The sequence below is a fragment of the Callorhinus ursinus genome, unplaced genomic scaffold, assembly GCF_003265705.2.
Source record: "Callorhinus ursinus isolate GAN/ISIS: 27379988/994484 unplaced genomic scaffold, GSC_fseal_2.0 scaffold70, whole genome shotgun sequence".
In the NCBI taxonomy this organism is placed as follows: domain Eukaryota; kingdom Metazoa; phylum Chordata; class Mammalia; order Carnivora; family Otariidae; genus Callorhinus; species Callorhinus ursinus.
The window spans coordinates 1,172,651-1,185,503 of record NW_027397132.1 but is presented as its reverse complement, the minus strand read 5'-3'; the positions used below and the strand labels follow the sequence as shown (position 1 = coordinate 1,185,503).

Here is a 12,853-nt window from a genome sequence, read left to right as displayed (position 1 = left end):
AGTGTTCAGTTCTTCTACACTGCTGCTGATTTTCCTGTGTGCCAGGAGTCCATCTGTGGTGGGGGGAGGGGGGAAGAGAGAGAGGGCGGGGGAGGAGGGAGGGGTTTTGAAGTCTCCAGCTGCGATTGTGGATTTGACTCTCTCTTCATTTCCGTTCATTTGTGCTGCTTCTGTTTTGTGGCTCTGTTGTTAGCTGCATGGACATTTAAGATCACTAGATCTTGAAAAGGTCGAACTGACCTGTTTTATTGTTATATAACGTCCTTCTGTATTACTTTGTCGGATACTCATGTAGCCACTCGTGGTTTTCTCTTGATTGGTATTTGCATGATGTGTCTTTCTTCGTCCTTGTACTTTCAGTGTTACCGTACCATTATGGTTGACATTAGTTTCTTGTGAATAGCAAAGAGTTTCTTTATTCTGAAAAATTCTCTTTTAATTGATGGTTTTAGGCCACTTACATTTAATAAAATTGGTCTTGTTTGCATTTTGGTGTACTATTTTATTCACTGTTTCTGTTTGCTCCTCTGGTTCTTGCTTCCTCCTTCCTTCCTGTCGTCTTTGTGGTAATTTAAGCATTTTTTAGTATTACCTTTGAATTTATCTATCGCATTTTTTGCTGTGTATCTTCTCTCAGTATAGTTTTTCTGTAGTGGTTTTGGGGATTACAATACACGTACTTGACTCTTTACAATCTATTTAGAGTCAGCACTTTACCATTTCATGTGGAATGCAGAAACTTTATTACCGTTGTCTGGTATATTCCAGGCACGGACACTGAAGCCCCATCAGACAGTGCTCCGCATTTTACTCCCAGCGATCAAACATGTTTTAAGAAGCTCAAGGGGATCAAAAACTAATGATGTAATGTATGGTGATTAACATAACATAAGAAAAGAAAAGAAAAACTCAAGGGGAGACTAATCGGGTTCTGTATACCAAGACAGTCCCTACCATTTCTCTCTTTACATTTTTGATGTTCTAGGATTCTTTCCCTTCTGTTTGAAGAAGTTTGTTTGGCCTTTTTTTCCTTTTTTTTTTTTTTTTTAAATCAAACCTACTGACAGATAATCTTCGTTTCCCTCATTCCTTAAGGATATTTTCTCTGAATATAGAATTCTGAGTTGACCGTTCTCTCAGTATTATGTCTGATTGCTGCCAGGATTTCTTTCTTTTTTTTTTTTTTTTTTTTTTTTAAAGATTTTATTTATTTGAGAGAGAGAATGAGATAGAGAGACAGCATGAGAGGGGAGAGGGTCAGAGGGAGAAGCAGACTCCCTGCCGAGCAGGGAGCCCGATGCGGGACCCGATCCCAGGACTCCAGGATCATGACCTGAGCCGAAGGCAGTCGCTTAACCAACTGAGCCACCCAGGCGCCCCAGGATTTCTTTCTTTGCAAAATTTCTTTTTCTTCTTAGCAGTTTGATTATTGGCATGGATTTCTTTGAATTTACCGTTTCAAATTTGCTGAGCATCTTGAATCTGTAGTCTTATGTCTTTCACCAAATTCAAGAACCTTTCAGCCATTATTTGCCTGAATGCTTTCTTTCATCACGCTCCAGGTCCCCTCCGGCTGACATGCCAGTGTCAGACTATGGTGTGTGGCCCATTGGCTCTTTCTTCAGTTTTCATTGTTGTTCAGATTGGGTCATTTCTGTTGATCTCCTTCAAACTCACTCACTCTTGGTCATCTCCATTCTGATACTAAGTCCATCCACGGGGTTTTTAGGTTTCAGCTGCTGTGTTTTTCTATTTTGAAATTGGCATTTTATTATTATTTTTATCTGTTCTTTTGCCGAAACTTTTGTCTATTTACGTTCATTTCAAGAACGTTTGCTCTTGCTTGTAGGAACGTTTTCATGATAGCCTTTCAGAGAATCTCAGCATCTGTGTCACCTTGGCATGGTATCTGTAGATTGTCTTCTTCCCTGTGCATTGAGAGTTTCCTGATTCTTTGTATCCGGACTGATTTTAGATTGTATCCTTAGTGTGTTACGTGACTCTGTGTCTTGTTTAGATTCTAAGGAGACTGCTGACATTTTTGTTCTAGCAGGCATTGACCCATTGGGATTCAGGTCACAAGTTCTAACCGTCCTTCTGTGGATTGGGGTTCCCCTTTCAAAGCTTTTGCTGTACCATTTGAATCTGCCCTCTGCATGTGCCCCCCACTGGCCAGGATGGATCTTGGCCATGGTCCGCCCTGCAGTTCAGTTCTTAGAGCTTTGGTGTGCTTTTGAGAGTCAGCTCCAGCACGCGCAGCTCGGAGGTAAGGCGGGAGCTCATAAACTTGATGGGGGCGCTTTCCTGAGCTTCTCCCTCTCCATGCTGTCTCTGGTACTTCCGGTTGTCTTGCCCCCCCCCCCCCCCAAGAGCTGGGGCTTTCGTTAGCACCCTGTGTTGCTCACTTCATGCCGCTCGACAGAGGAAGACAAGCATTGGGCTTCTCACTCTCTGGGGTGGCATTTCCTCCAGGCGGAGAGGGAGGTCACCTCCCTCAGGATATAGGTGCCTGTCACCCCAGGATTGCTCGGGGCTAGGGAGCAAGAGAATGGAGGGGGAAAATGTAGAATCCCCCCACCCAGCCTCCGAGGGTCAGAAGACCTCCTGCCTGCTTCAGAACCAGAACCAAAGGGCTTCCGGAGCTCTCTCTGTCCACCCCCGTGGCCACTTTGGATCTCGAGCTGTGCTGGGTCCAGGCCCGGAGCCGTTGAGGCAGGGGCAGCGGGAGGACAGCAGATGCACGGCTCGTTGGTGTACTTTGAGTTCTGGCGTTCTTTCCCAACCGGCCTGCTATGTTTACCTTTCGGAGGTCTCCGGCAGCTGCTGCATGCATTCTGTGCGGCGTCAGAACTGCTTCGGTGGGAGAGACGGGGCTGTGTGTTCCTATTGCAGCTTCCCCAAGCCCGGAGCCCACCCTCCCGGTCAGACACAGTGCTGGCCCGCCACGTGTACGCTGGAGCGGGGGAGGGGGTGGGGCGCTCTGGAGAGCAGGCCTTCGCTGATGGGAATTTCTCTTTGGCTTTTCAGGAGACCCCAACCAAAGAGCTGGGGCACTGTGGAGGAGATGCACGTGGCCCTGAGTTGAACAGCCCGGCACCTTCTTCAGGCTCTCCCTACCTGAGCAGGTGCATAAATTCGGAAAGCTCAACTGATGAAGAAGGTACCTCACTTCACTGATGGGTTTAAAAAGAAACTAAAAAATAGTGCTTTGTGAATAAGGTGAACTTTTTGGAGGATAACATCACAGATTGTTTTAAATGACACTCTTAAGACACCCGGGAGCAGCTCTGCCATCTGTCAGGCCCGAGTTGGTTCTGGTTGATCTGCAGGGCCCACCTGTTTGCCTCCCCCCCCCCCCCCCCCCCCCGCGATTCTCTGTTCTGTTGTAAAAGGAGAACTGTTTTTATTTTTTCTTTTTAGGTGGAGGCTTTGAATGGGATGACGACTTCTCCCCCGATCCTTTTATGTCGAAGACAACAAGTAACCTTCTTAGTTCTAAGCCTTCTCTTCAGACGTCCAAGTACTTCTCGCCACCTCCGCCGCCCCGGAGTGCGGAACCGAGCTGGCCTCACACACCGCCGTATTCCAGATTCTCCATCTCTCCTGCCAACATCGCCAGCTTTTCTCTCACACACCTTACTGACTCGGACATCGAACAAGGAGGTGAGAGGAGGTGGGGGCCAGCCTGGGAGACCATCCCTGCTGGACTTGTGTGCTTATTAATTTGGTGCCTTCCTAGTGTTTGCAGCATCGATTGTAAGAAAATCTTTTATGAGGCCCTCACAGTCCTGAGCGCACGCTCTCGGAGCCAAGTCCCCCACGTGTAGGCCTCTGTCACTCCACACACCGAGTGCTACTCGAGCTGCCCCCTTGCAGCCCCTGTTGGGCGAGGCAGCCCGGTGGCGGCCTGGCTCCAGTGCGTCTGCCACCTTCTTTTCTCCTTTCTCCCTTTTTGCCACAACCCCCTCCACCCCCCCGCCCCTTTCTGCTTCTTTCCCCCAGAGAGAAGCCGTTCTCAAAAACACTTGGCCCGAGATTTTGGGATGGAGCCCAAATGGGCTCTGGCTCTTCCCAGGGAATATTGATTTTGCCATTAAGTCTTGGTCTTGTGTGATAGCAGAGGCCTGGGTGGGAAGTCACGGGCAGGGCGCATTTGAAGTGGTATTATCTGAACATATGGATCCTTTTTTCCCCATAACCCGATTGGAAGATAAATGCTAATAGGTACATATTTTGATTTGAAGGTTGCAGTTCAGATACTAACTCTGAAACATAAAGAGCTTTCATTTGTGCTCGTGCTCTGTTTAATTGTGCCGATTAGATAATGCCCATTACCTAGGGATCTGTCAGAGATCAGGGCTGACTTTCTCCTGGGCCCTGAGCACGGACACTGAGTAGCGTGCGAGCTGAGCAGATGTGTGCGCGAGAGTGCGCCGGAGTCTGGCAGGTGCCGCTGTGACAGGAAGCTCCATGGCTCGAGCAGGTGGCGGGCAGCCCCACTCCCAGCTTCAGTTCCTCTTTCCGTAGCGCAGGTCACATGCTGTCCACACTATTTTTATCTGTGCCGATCACTTCACAAACCCGGCTTTGCTTGTTCTCCCTGAAATAGGAAGCAGTGAAGACGGAGAAAAGGATTAGGTGGACACAGATGTGCTCCCGGGTCCCGGGCTGCTCCCCCAGGGCGGCATTCCTGCACCGAGCCCAGCGGTGACATCCCTCCACGTCGGCTGCAGCGGGCCCGGCCCAGGAGAGAGACTCAGGCGGCCGGGACGGAGCTGCGCTGGCTCCGTGCCCACGGCGGGCAGCCCGGCGGGGGAGGCCCTGGGCCGCTCTCACCCGCCGGAGGTGCTCGCGCCCTGGTCATCCTTGGGGAGCGTCGACCCTGCTCTGGTGTGTGGGGAACTGTAGGCTTGGGGTTGTTTTCCATGCGGGGTGTTCTCCGCCTCCACACCTGTGCATCCCTTCTGTGCGTGAGGGCCCAGGGGAGCACGATGGGAATGGGCACCAGTGAGCCATATTTATTATTTTTAAAGAAATCACTAATTGCTTTCTGTAATTGCACTGTGGATAAATGTTCTAGGAGTACCTGATATTGTACAGAATCGTAAATTATTCAAGGAAAATAAGGCAGGTCAAGCTGGTGCTATCCACTAGTTTGATTTCTTTCTCTGTTTTATAGTTTGTTTGCTCTGCATGGTACTTGTAAAGTTTAAATTTTTGAGTGTTCTGCTGTCTAGAATTGTTGGAATTGTACATATGGTACTTTTTCGTAAATGATACATGATTCCTAATGTTAGTGTTTTTTGTTCTTATAGGAAATACTTTTGATGAGTCCAAAAAGACTGCTTTGTTCTGTTGACCGAATGAAACATACGTTTGTCTCTTTCTATAACGCAGGTTCCTTGTAGCAAGTGACGCTTCTCTGAGGAGCTGAAGGGTCTTGCAGCCCCTCTGTGTGATTCTCTCACCCCACTCCCCCATTTTTTTAGACCCTTCGGTTAAACTTGACAGGTGGTTCACCCCAGAAGTCCGCTTCGGGTCAGAACGTCCAGGTGTCTGTCCTGCCCCTCTCCCTGGGAGCCGTGCTCTGCTGTGGCCCCTGAACCACCTCCCCTCACGCCGGCTCCTCTGCTTAGTGTTTGGAAGCACAGGCTGCTGGGGCTTCGGTGTCCCTGTAGCTCCTTCCTTCAGCCGCTGCCAAACTCTTAAGGAGGAAGCTGCCCGCGCAGGGCTCTGGTTGCTGAGGACAGTCTGAGTTCATTCTGTTTGTACATACTGGGTGTTGAGCTTTCAAATAACGTCCAGAGTTTTTCCTGGAGTTTTCCTGGAAGAACCACCCCGTGTCACGGCCAGCGGCGGCCGGGCTCTGTAACCGAGGAGATACACTACATCCCGCAGCTGGGAGCAGGGACGAGAGACCATGGCGAGCCTGCGCAGCCAGCATGTCCTCCTGGTTGGGACCTCCCACCCGGATGCGGCCCTGGGACTCATCTGCACTGACCCTTCCCTTCTGCATTAAGCACCACGTTTTCCCCTTGCCTTGAAAAGGACCGAGTGTGTCCAGCGCCACCTCCTAATGTTGCCAGGAATTGGGTGTTCATGATAAAAAGCTGACCTCATTCTGCACTCTGTGAGTTCTGCTTTGACATCAGGAAGTTTCCAGGGACTAGAGCAGCATGTGTTGAAGGAGGCTTGGCATGTCCGCTGTGAAGCCGTGTATACCGGGGTCGGGTGTCGGGTCTGTGGTCACCACCCTGGCCCTTCACCCCAAATGTTTTCCGGTGCTGATTTGCTTCCCCGACTCCAGCGTAACACAGGTCCACTGGGGCTGCGTGATAGAAATCCCAGCAACCCTGGTCCTAGCGCAAGATGCAGTTGTGTATACTGGCTAGAGTTTACAAAGTAAATTATGACCTTTATTATCAATTCTAGTTCGCTCCACTAACGTTTTATACTAGCAATAACTTTCCCGAGCAAGAACTCAGAATGGAGAAAGAGCCCCCTTTACTCTCCACTTGGTGTGAGCAGGGAGCTGAACAAGGAAAAGTTAATAGGGCATTAGAAGGTGATTTTGCCAAAACTGTCATAACTCTGAATTTCTTGCTATGAGGACTTCCTGAGTTTCCTGAATTTTTACATCTAACTATCAGTCTTTGTTGAGAGATATATGAGAGGTGATAATTAATACAAGTTTTTTCAAACTATAACGAGTTCAGATTTAATGACTAAAGTCAAGCAGATCCATAGAATATATAGTCTTCTTGTATAATCAGCCCGGGATAAATTTATTGATATGTGGGGGCTGTACCTTTTTCACTATGATTAAGGAGATTTTAACAACCTAATTCCCATTTTAATTTATTTTAGGTCTATCTTGCTGTCATGATTAATTGCCAAAAGAAAGCATTTTATACATTGAGTTGGGGGGGTGGGTTGGAGTAGTAAATCTTACTGTGGTGTTGCATGGTGGGGAAGATTTTATATTTATAATAAACATGTGAGTCAACATGTTCTTTTGAAATCTCAAGCAATACACGGGAAACCAATTATGTAGATTAGAATTTTTGGCCCATCTTTGAAGTGTCAGCATGTGCTTTGTTGTTCAAGTCAGGTTTTCTTTTTGTTTTTTGGTGTTTTTTTTTTTTTTTTTTAACTACGTTGGTTACCAATAGTGGGTTTTCAGACCGAACTTGTTCTAATAAGTTATGCAATGAAATAAATCAGTGGAATTCTCCAGATAATATGGGTGAGGTTAATAATACCTGGTTCACAGTGGTATTTTCCTGGCCTTCTTTGGAATCTATCAGGTTTTAATTTGTGCTACTCTGGTGGAGTTTACGTATTTTAAATCCTATAATAAAAAGAACCTTCATTTCCTTCCTAGCTAGATGTTAATTTGTGTTATCAAACGATCCTGTCCATAAGTCAGAAAAAGAAATGTAAAAAAATAAAAAAGTGCTCCCCAAATCCTTCTGGAACTTGGACTGTGCGTCTGGGTAAGAAGCCATTCATCTTAAGGGTGAAGAAGCTCTGTGAAGCTGAATTGAAAACAGAGCATTCGTTCTATTTTTAAATGTACAGGTGATTGTTTCTATAGAAATGGGTTTTATCTTAGAAAAGTCTTTGTATGTTTTGCTGCCGTAAAACGCCTTTCGGAACCACTCCCTCGTATTCATATTTTCCATAGGGTACTTGTAGGGTTAGCGACTTACTGCATGTCTGTCCTGGGGGCCCGGGGCGTGAGGGAGGCAGCGCCTGGTTTTACCCTACTCAGCCCACCATCTGACAGTTCGGGAAGTGAGCCCAGTGTTAGGCTCCGAATGTTGGGCTTCGGTGATAGGGGCTTCAGAATAATAGCCTTACGAGAAGTAGCCTTAAAATAAGAATGGGTAACTCAATTACTTCAGATTTCAATCCCATAAACAATATTCCTGATAGTAGCGGGGCTGGCTCCAGTTTTGGCTATTAACAAACTCCTCTTTAGTACACAGGTAAATTCTGAAAGATGCGTAGACAGTACTGAACTACCAACAACCTGTTACCCAAAGGGCTTGAACTAGGTTGTTCAGGCTCACACAAGCGCAGGCAGACCTTACCAATGGGCCGGTGTGTGCATCCACTGTTGAATCTGGTCTGCAAGTGAGGACCCATGGGGGCAGTCACACCCACGCAGCTTCCCTGTTGTGCTTTAACACAGTTGTGAGAGGTTCACGGCAATATCACAGCTAATGAACTTTCAGTTTAAATTGTGTACATTTTTAAATTGTAAGATTTTTACTGTATATTGATGCATAGTGTGATTCAATAAATTGCTTGTAATTTAAAAACTATTTAATATTCAAAATAAATATAGTTATATATTTATAAACTCTGTTGCTGCGTTTCTTTCCTGTTTTTTCCCCCTGCTATGCGAGGCCCAGGGCTGGTGACCTGGCAATGCCCTGCAGTGGGCACTAGCAGCCAGTGGCCCTGGGTCACTCACTGCCCCAGTCTAGAGAAAGCGTGCCCTTTTCCATGACCTACATCCCCCATGCTCCTGAGAACACGAAAGTCTGTATAATCACTGAAAAACTGAACTTGCAAATGTCATGCTTGTGCTGCCTCAAAGTGTATCTGTAATCGGAAGCCTTTATTGATGAGTTTCGGAAGCATTTTAATTCCTGAGATACAGCCTCTACTGAGCTATACGCCAAGAGGCTAATCCGCTCAGCACCAAGCCTCCCTCAGTGGCCCTCGCTCCCCTGTCCCAGCCGCCAGGAGCGCAGTAACAGCCTCCTACCAAGCAGGACTGGCCCCGACTTCGGTCCCACCAACTCCCCCGAGACCCTCAGGGGCTAGATGGAGACTAGGAGCACCCCTGTGAGGCCCTCGGAGAAGTGCGAGATCAGCGCTGACCCTGATCCTGCTGGTCACAAGGCGCGGGAGGCCAGGCCCACGCGGGACCTCACGGCACTGCAGGTGCGCCCCATCAGCCTGGAAGAACCCCTAAGCCGGAGGCTGCTTTTAACACCTTTTCAGGCTGCTGTGAAGGGTAAGGAAACGGAGGCAGGCAGGCCGGCGATTAAGCAAAGCAGGTGGATGGAAGCCGGGTTTGAGCCCAAGCTGAGCACCTCTCGCCCCGCTGGAGACCTCGGGAGACCTCGGACCACGTAGGTCCCCGTGACCCGCACGCAGCGGCGGGGCAGGGCTCCGCCCACTCGCCCCTGGACCTGCGCCGGGCGGAGTGCTGGGGGGTGGGGGACCTCGCGAAGCCCCCGGGGGCTGCTGCCCCTTTGAATAACTAGTGTTACTGCAAAATGGCTTTTCCGCCAACTCTTCTTCGGGCTTCGGCTCGCGTTCCGACCCTTCACCTCAAGGCCAGGTGCGGCGGCCAGGCGCGGTCCCAGGGCTTCCCTCCGCGCCCGCGGGCTCGCTGACGCCTCAGTCTCCCACTCCGCCGAATGGGTTCCAGATCCGGGCTCCGCGCGGCGGGCAGGCTCCGGCCGCCGGGAGTCGGGGTGGGGGGGGGGGGCGGGGGGGGGGGGGGCCCCGCCCCGCCTCCCTGCCCGCAGGTGCGCCCCCGCCCCCCGCCGCCGGGCAGGGACACGCGCACACCGGCCCCGCCCCGGCCCCGCCCCGCGGGCTCATTTACATGCGGCCGCGGCCCCGCCCGGGGCGGCTAAAGCGACGTGTCCTTGTCCCCCGTGGGCAGCCCCGGCGCGTGCAGCTGCGGATCTCCAGGTAAGTGGTGGTGGGGGGGTCCCGGTGGGGCCGAGGGGAGAGGAGCGAGCGGCGGGTCCTGGTGGGGTCGGGGTGAGGGGGCGGAAACGTGGGGGGGCGCCGCCCACGTGGTGGGACTGGGGGCTGTGGCAGGCGCGGGCCACTGTCGACCTCTGACCGCGGACAGCTGCCCCATGTCCGCAGCGGTTCTGGCCCCAGTGTCTTCCCTGCATGTGTGACATCCAGCGGGCCGCGGGTCCGGGAGGTGGCTGGAGCGGGCGCCTGTCCATCCGGGCAGATGGGAGGCACGGCAACCTCAGGCAGACCCTGCGCTGAGCTAGCGTCCCGCCACGTCCCTGGGTGGTCTGAGAAAAGTGTTGAAGGCCACCGAGGCTCAGGGGGCAGGGAGGAGCGGGGGGCCAGGGAAAGGTCCCCGGATCAGCCCATGTCCAGTTGAGAGGGGGCACCAGAGAAAAGTCGGAGGGGATCACCTTGAGGTCAAACGGGAATGGGGTGGGGGTTCGGCTCAGGGCTTCCGTGTGTGAGGGGGAAAGGGCCTGGGGTCACTGTGCACCAAGTGGTCAGCTGCCACTGGGCAGTGAGGGGGCTGCCGGGCACAGCTGCCCTGAGTGTCCACGGGGGGTCCTAAGCATCCACCAGCCTGCCGTGTGACCACAGGGTGGCCTGTGTTCTGGATTTCAGTTCCGAGGGCCTCCCTGAGAGCCACCCCCCGCGGAGACAACTAGCCTGGAGCCATGAAGACCAAGAACCGGCCCCCCAGGCGCCGGCTGCCCCTGCAGGACACGGAGGCCACCGCAGGGGAACGGACCCCGGACAGGCCCCAGCAGGGCTCGGGGCTGGAGCTGGCCAAGGGCCTGCGGAGCAGGGCGGCGCGGGCGGAGGGCGGGCGCCGGCGGCCGGGGCCCTCGGGGCCCGGCGGCCGGCGGGAGAGCAGCGTCCAGCGGCGGCTGGAGAGCAATGAGCGGGAGCGGCAGCGCATGCACAAGCTGAACAACGCGTTCCAGGCGCTGCGGGAGGTCATCCCGCACGTGCGGGCTGACAAGAAGCTCTCCAAGATCGAGACGCTCACGCTGGCCAAGAACTACATCAAGTCGCTGACCTCCACCATCCTGACTATGTCCAGCGGTCGCCTGCCAGGCCTGGACGGGCCGGGCCCCAAGCTCTACCAGCACTACCAGCAGCAGCAGGTGGCCGGGGGCGCGCTGGGGGCCACCGAGCCCCAGCCCGAGGGCCACCTGCAGAGGTACTCCACGCAGATCCACAGCTTCCGAGAGGGCTCCTAGCGCCTGGCCTGGGGGCCGGCGGCCGGGCCCGCTCCTCCCGGTCCTGCTGCCTCCGCGCCGAGAGCCCCAGCTTGGTGGTGACACCCCGCGTGGACGTGGGCCCCGGCGGCGGCTCCGTTTTCCCTGAACGCTCAGCTGCCCTCTGCGGAGCACGTCCTGGCCTCTAGGGGCCAAGACCAGTGAGTGGCCTGGTCCAGGCCATGGCTCTGGGCCACGTGAGGCCCAAAGCTCCACAGAGGTCCCAGGACCTGCTTTTTAATGGACTAGGGCCCCACTGGACAGGCCTTTGTAACTAAATTCTCTTCACTCCCAACTCCCTCCTGAGGCAAGGCGAGATTCCAGGAAAAGGTCAGCCTGGGTAAGTCTCCCCCAGTAACTGCGGAGGCCCAGGCCCCGGAAGGGTCCTCCTCCAGCCTGCGGTGTAGCCTCCTCGTTCGGGGTAAACTGAGGCACAGAGCGAGCAGAGCCCACGGCCACGGAGTGTGGCTAAGCAGACATGATTGATGCGTGTAATTCAGCATGTGTCAGATAGAAACCCCCAAACCCCTAGAAATACTAATCCGATTACCTCAAATTAATTCTAAAGAGACCTTGGCGGGAAGAGCGGCTCGGACCTTTTCCTACCTCCGCCTGGGTGGGGGCTCCTGACTGTGGAGGGGAGCGCGGCCTGGCGCTGCGGGGCCGGAGACAGGTCCGGGAGGGAGGCTGGGAGTCGCTGCCTCCCTCTGCGTCCCACCCATCATACTGGTCACTGCCGGGGTCATGTCAGTGGCAGAGGACGGTCTGACAGACCTTCCGGGTGTTCTTGGGCCCTGCTTGGAGCCGGGGGCCCGGCAGGGCTCCTCCGTGGGAAGGAGCCTGGGATGGCAGGAGCTGCCCTCCCCCACCTGGTGCTGCTCCTTCAGGGCAGGCCCGGGCAGTTCGCCAGGTCCCCTGGCTGCCTCGGGCCAAGCTTCCTTCTGTGGCGACAGGCTTGGCGACTTCGCTCTCAACGCCCCCTGGCACCTCTCCTCCCTCATCCCTGTGCCTCAGGCAGGAACCCCAGTGACAGGGGCCGTGGTGAGGGTAGGGGTGGCCTGGCATCTGAGGCCAGAGCTGTCCCCGAGGCGCCGGGGGGCCAAGCCCCTCCTGGGTGGGAGCCCGAGCAGCGCGGGAGCAGGGCTGCCCCAGCGGAGGGCCGCCTCCCGCCCTCCCAACCCCGGTGGTCCCAGCCCCAGCCGCTTAATCCACTGCCAGGCTTGGCGTCAGCATCAAGGACGGCAGAGAGCCGAACAGCCATTAGCCGCGTCGGTCCTCACTTTCCAGGTCAGGCACTGGCTGGACCCTCCGCGGGCCCCATGCCAGGCCCTCTGGAGGGTGGCCCTGGGAGGCCTGGTCTGGCCGCAGCCATCCTTCAGCATGGTCAGGTGGGGACCCAGGTGCTCCTGGCCTGCCCCTCGGAGGCGGCCACTCGGGAAAGTCCGTGGTCAGGACATCCTGCCCATGGGAGCCGGGGTCGGGGGCCGCTGGGAGCTCGGGACTGATGGGGCCCATGCTCCCCGTGGGTGCCCTGCAGAGCTCAGTGCACCCCCGAACTGGCTGAAGGAACCGACAGACTGAGCTGAGGGCACTGGGAGTGGGGGGGGCGCCCAGCAGAGGCTCTGTCCGGGAGACCGTGCCCGATGACCAGGGGTGGTGTGAGGGTCTGTGGGTCACCACCTTGCGGATGACAGCTTTCAGAGCTCCTTCTGTCCCAAACTGGCACCTGCATCCACTCTGCTTCCCAGAGGGTGACCTGGGCCCAGATGTCTGGTCCTTCTTCCCCTGTGGCCTCATCACAAAAGACCCTTAAAGGTCCCAGTCGAGCTCTG

The 12,853-nt window shown here is 54.1% G+C and overlaps 2 protein-coding genes across 3 annotated transcripts in view; both read left to right on the top strand.

Moving 5' to 3' along the window:
- Window positions 1–8,368, top strand: part of LMTK2 (lemur tyrosine kinase 2) — an 89,838-nt gene extending 81,470 nt beyond the window's left edge. For both annotated transcript variants that reach the window (XM_025863589.2, XM_025863588.2), the window contains exons 12-14: window positions 3,028–3,160; window positions 3,421–3,663; window positions 4,610–8,368. In XM_025863589.2, coding sequence (XP_025719374.2) covers window positions 3,028–3,160; window positions 3,421–3,663; window positions 4,610–4,638 — 405 coding nt within the window. In that variant the 3' untranslated portion in view covers window positions 4,639–8,368. The remainder of the gene's footprint in view (window positions 1–3,027; window positions 3,161–3,420; window positions 3,664–4,609) is intronic.
- A 1,272-nt stretch (window positions 8,369–9,640) lies between these two features.
- On the top strand, window positions 9,641–12,550 carry BHLHA15 (basic helix-loop-helix family member a15). The gene is made up of 2 exons (XM_025863618.2): window positions 9,641–9,720; window positions 10,402–12,550. The coding sequence occupies exon 2, from the start codon at window positions 10,455–10,457 to the stop codon at window positions 11,001–11,003; it is 549 nt and encodes a 182-aa protein (XP_025719403.1). The 5' UTR covers window positions 9,641–9,720; window positions 10,402–10,454; the 3' UTR covers window positions 11,004–12,550.
- Window positions 12,551–12,853: the final 303 nt, after the last annotated feature.

What these genes read in the sequence shown, in the direction of transcription:
- BHLHA15 (XM_025863618.2), top strand. Translation starts at nt 10,455, where the DNA reads ATGAAGACCAAGAACCGGCCCCCCAGGCGCCGGCTGCCCCTGCAGGAC.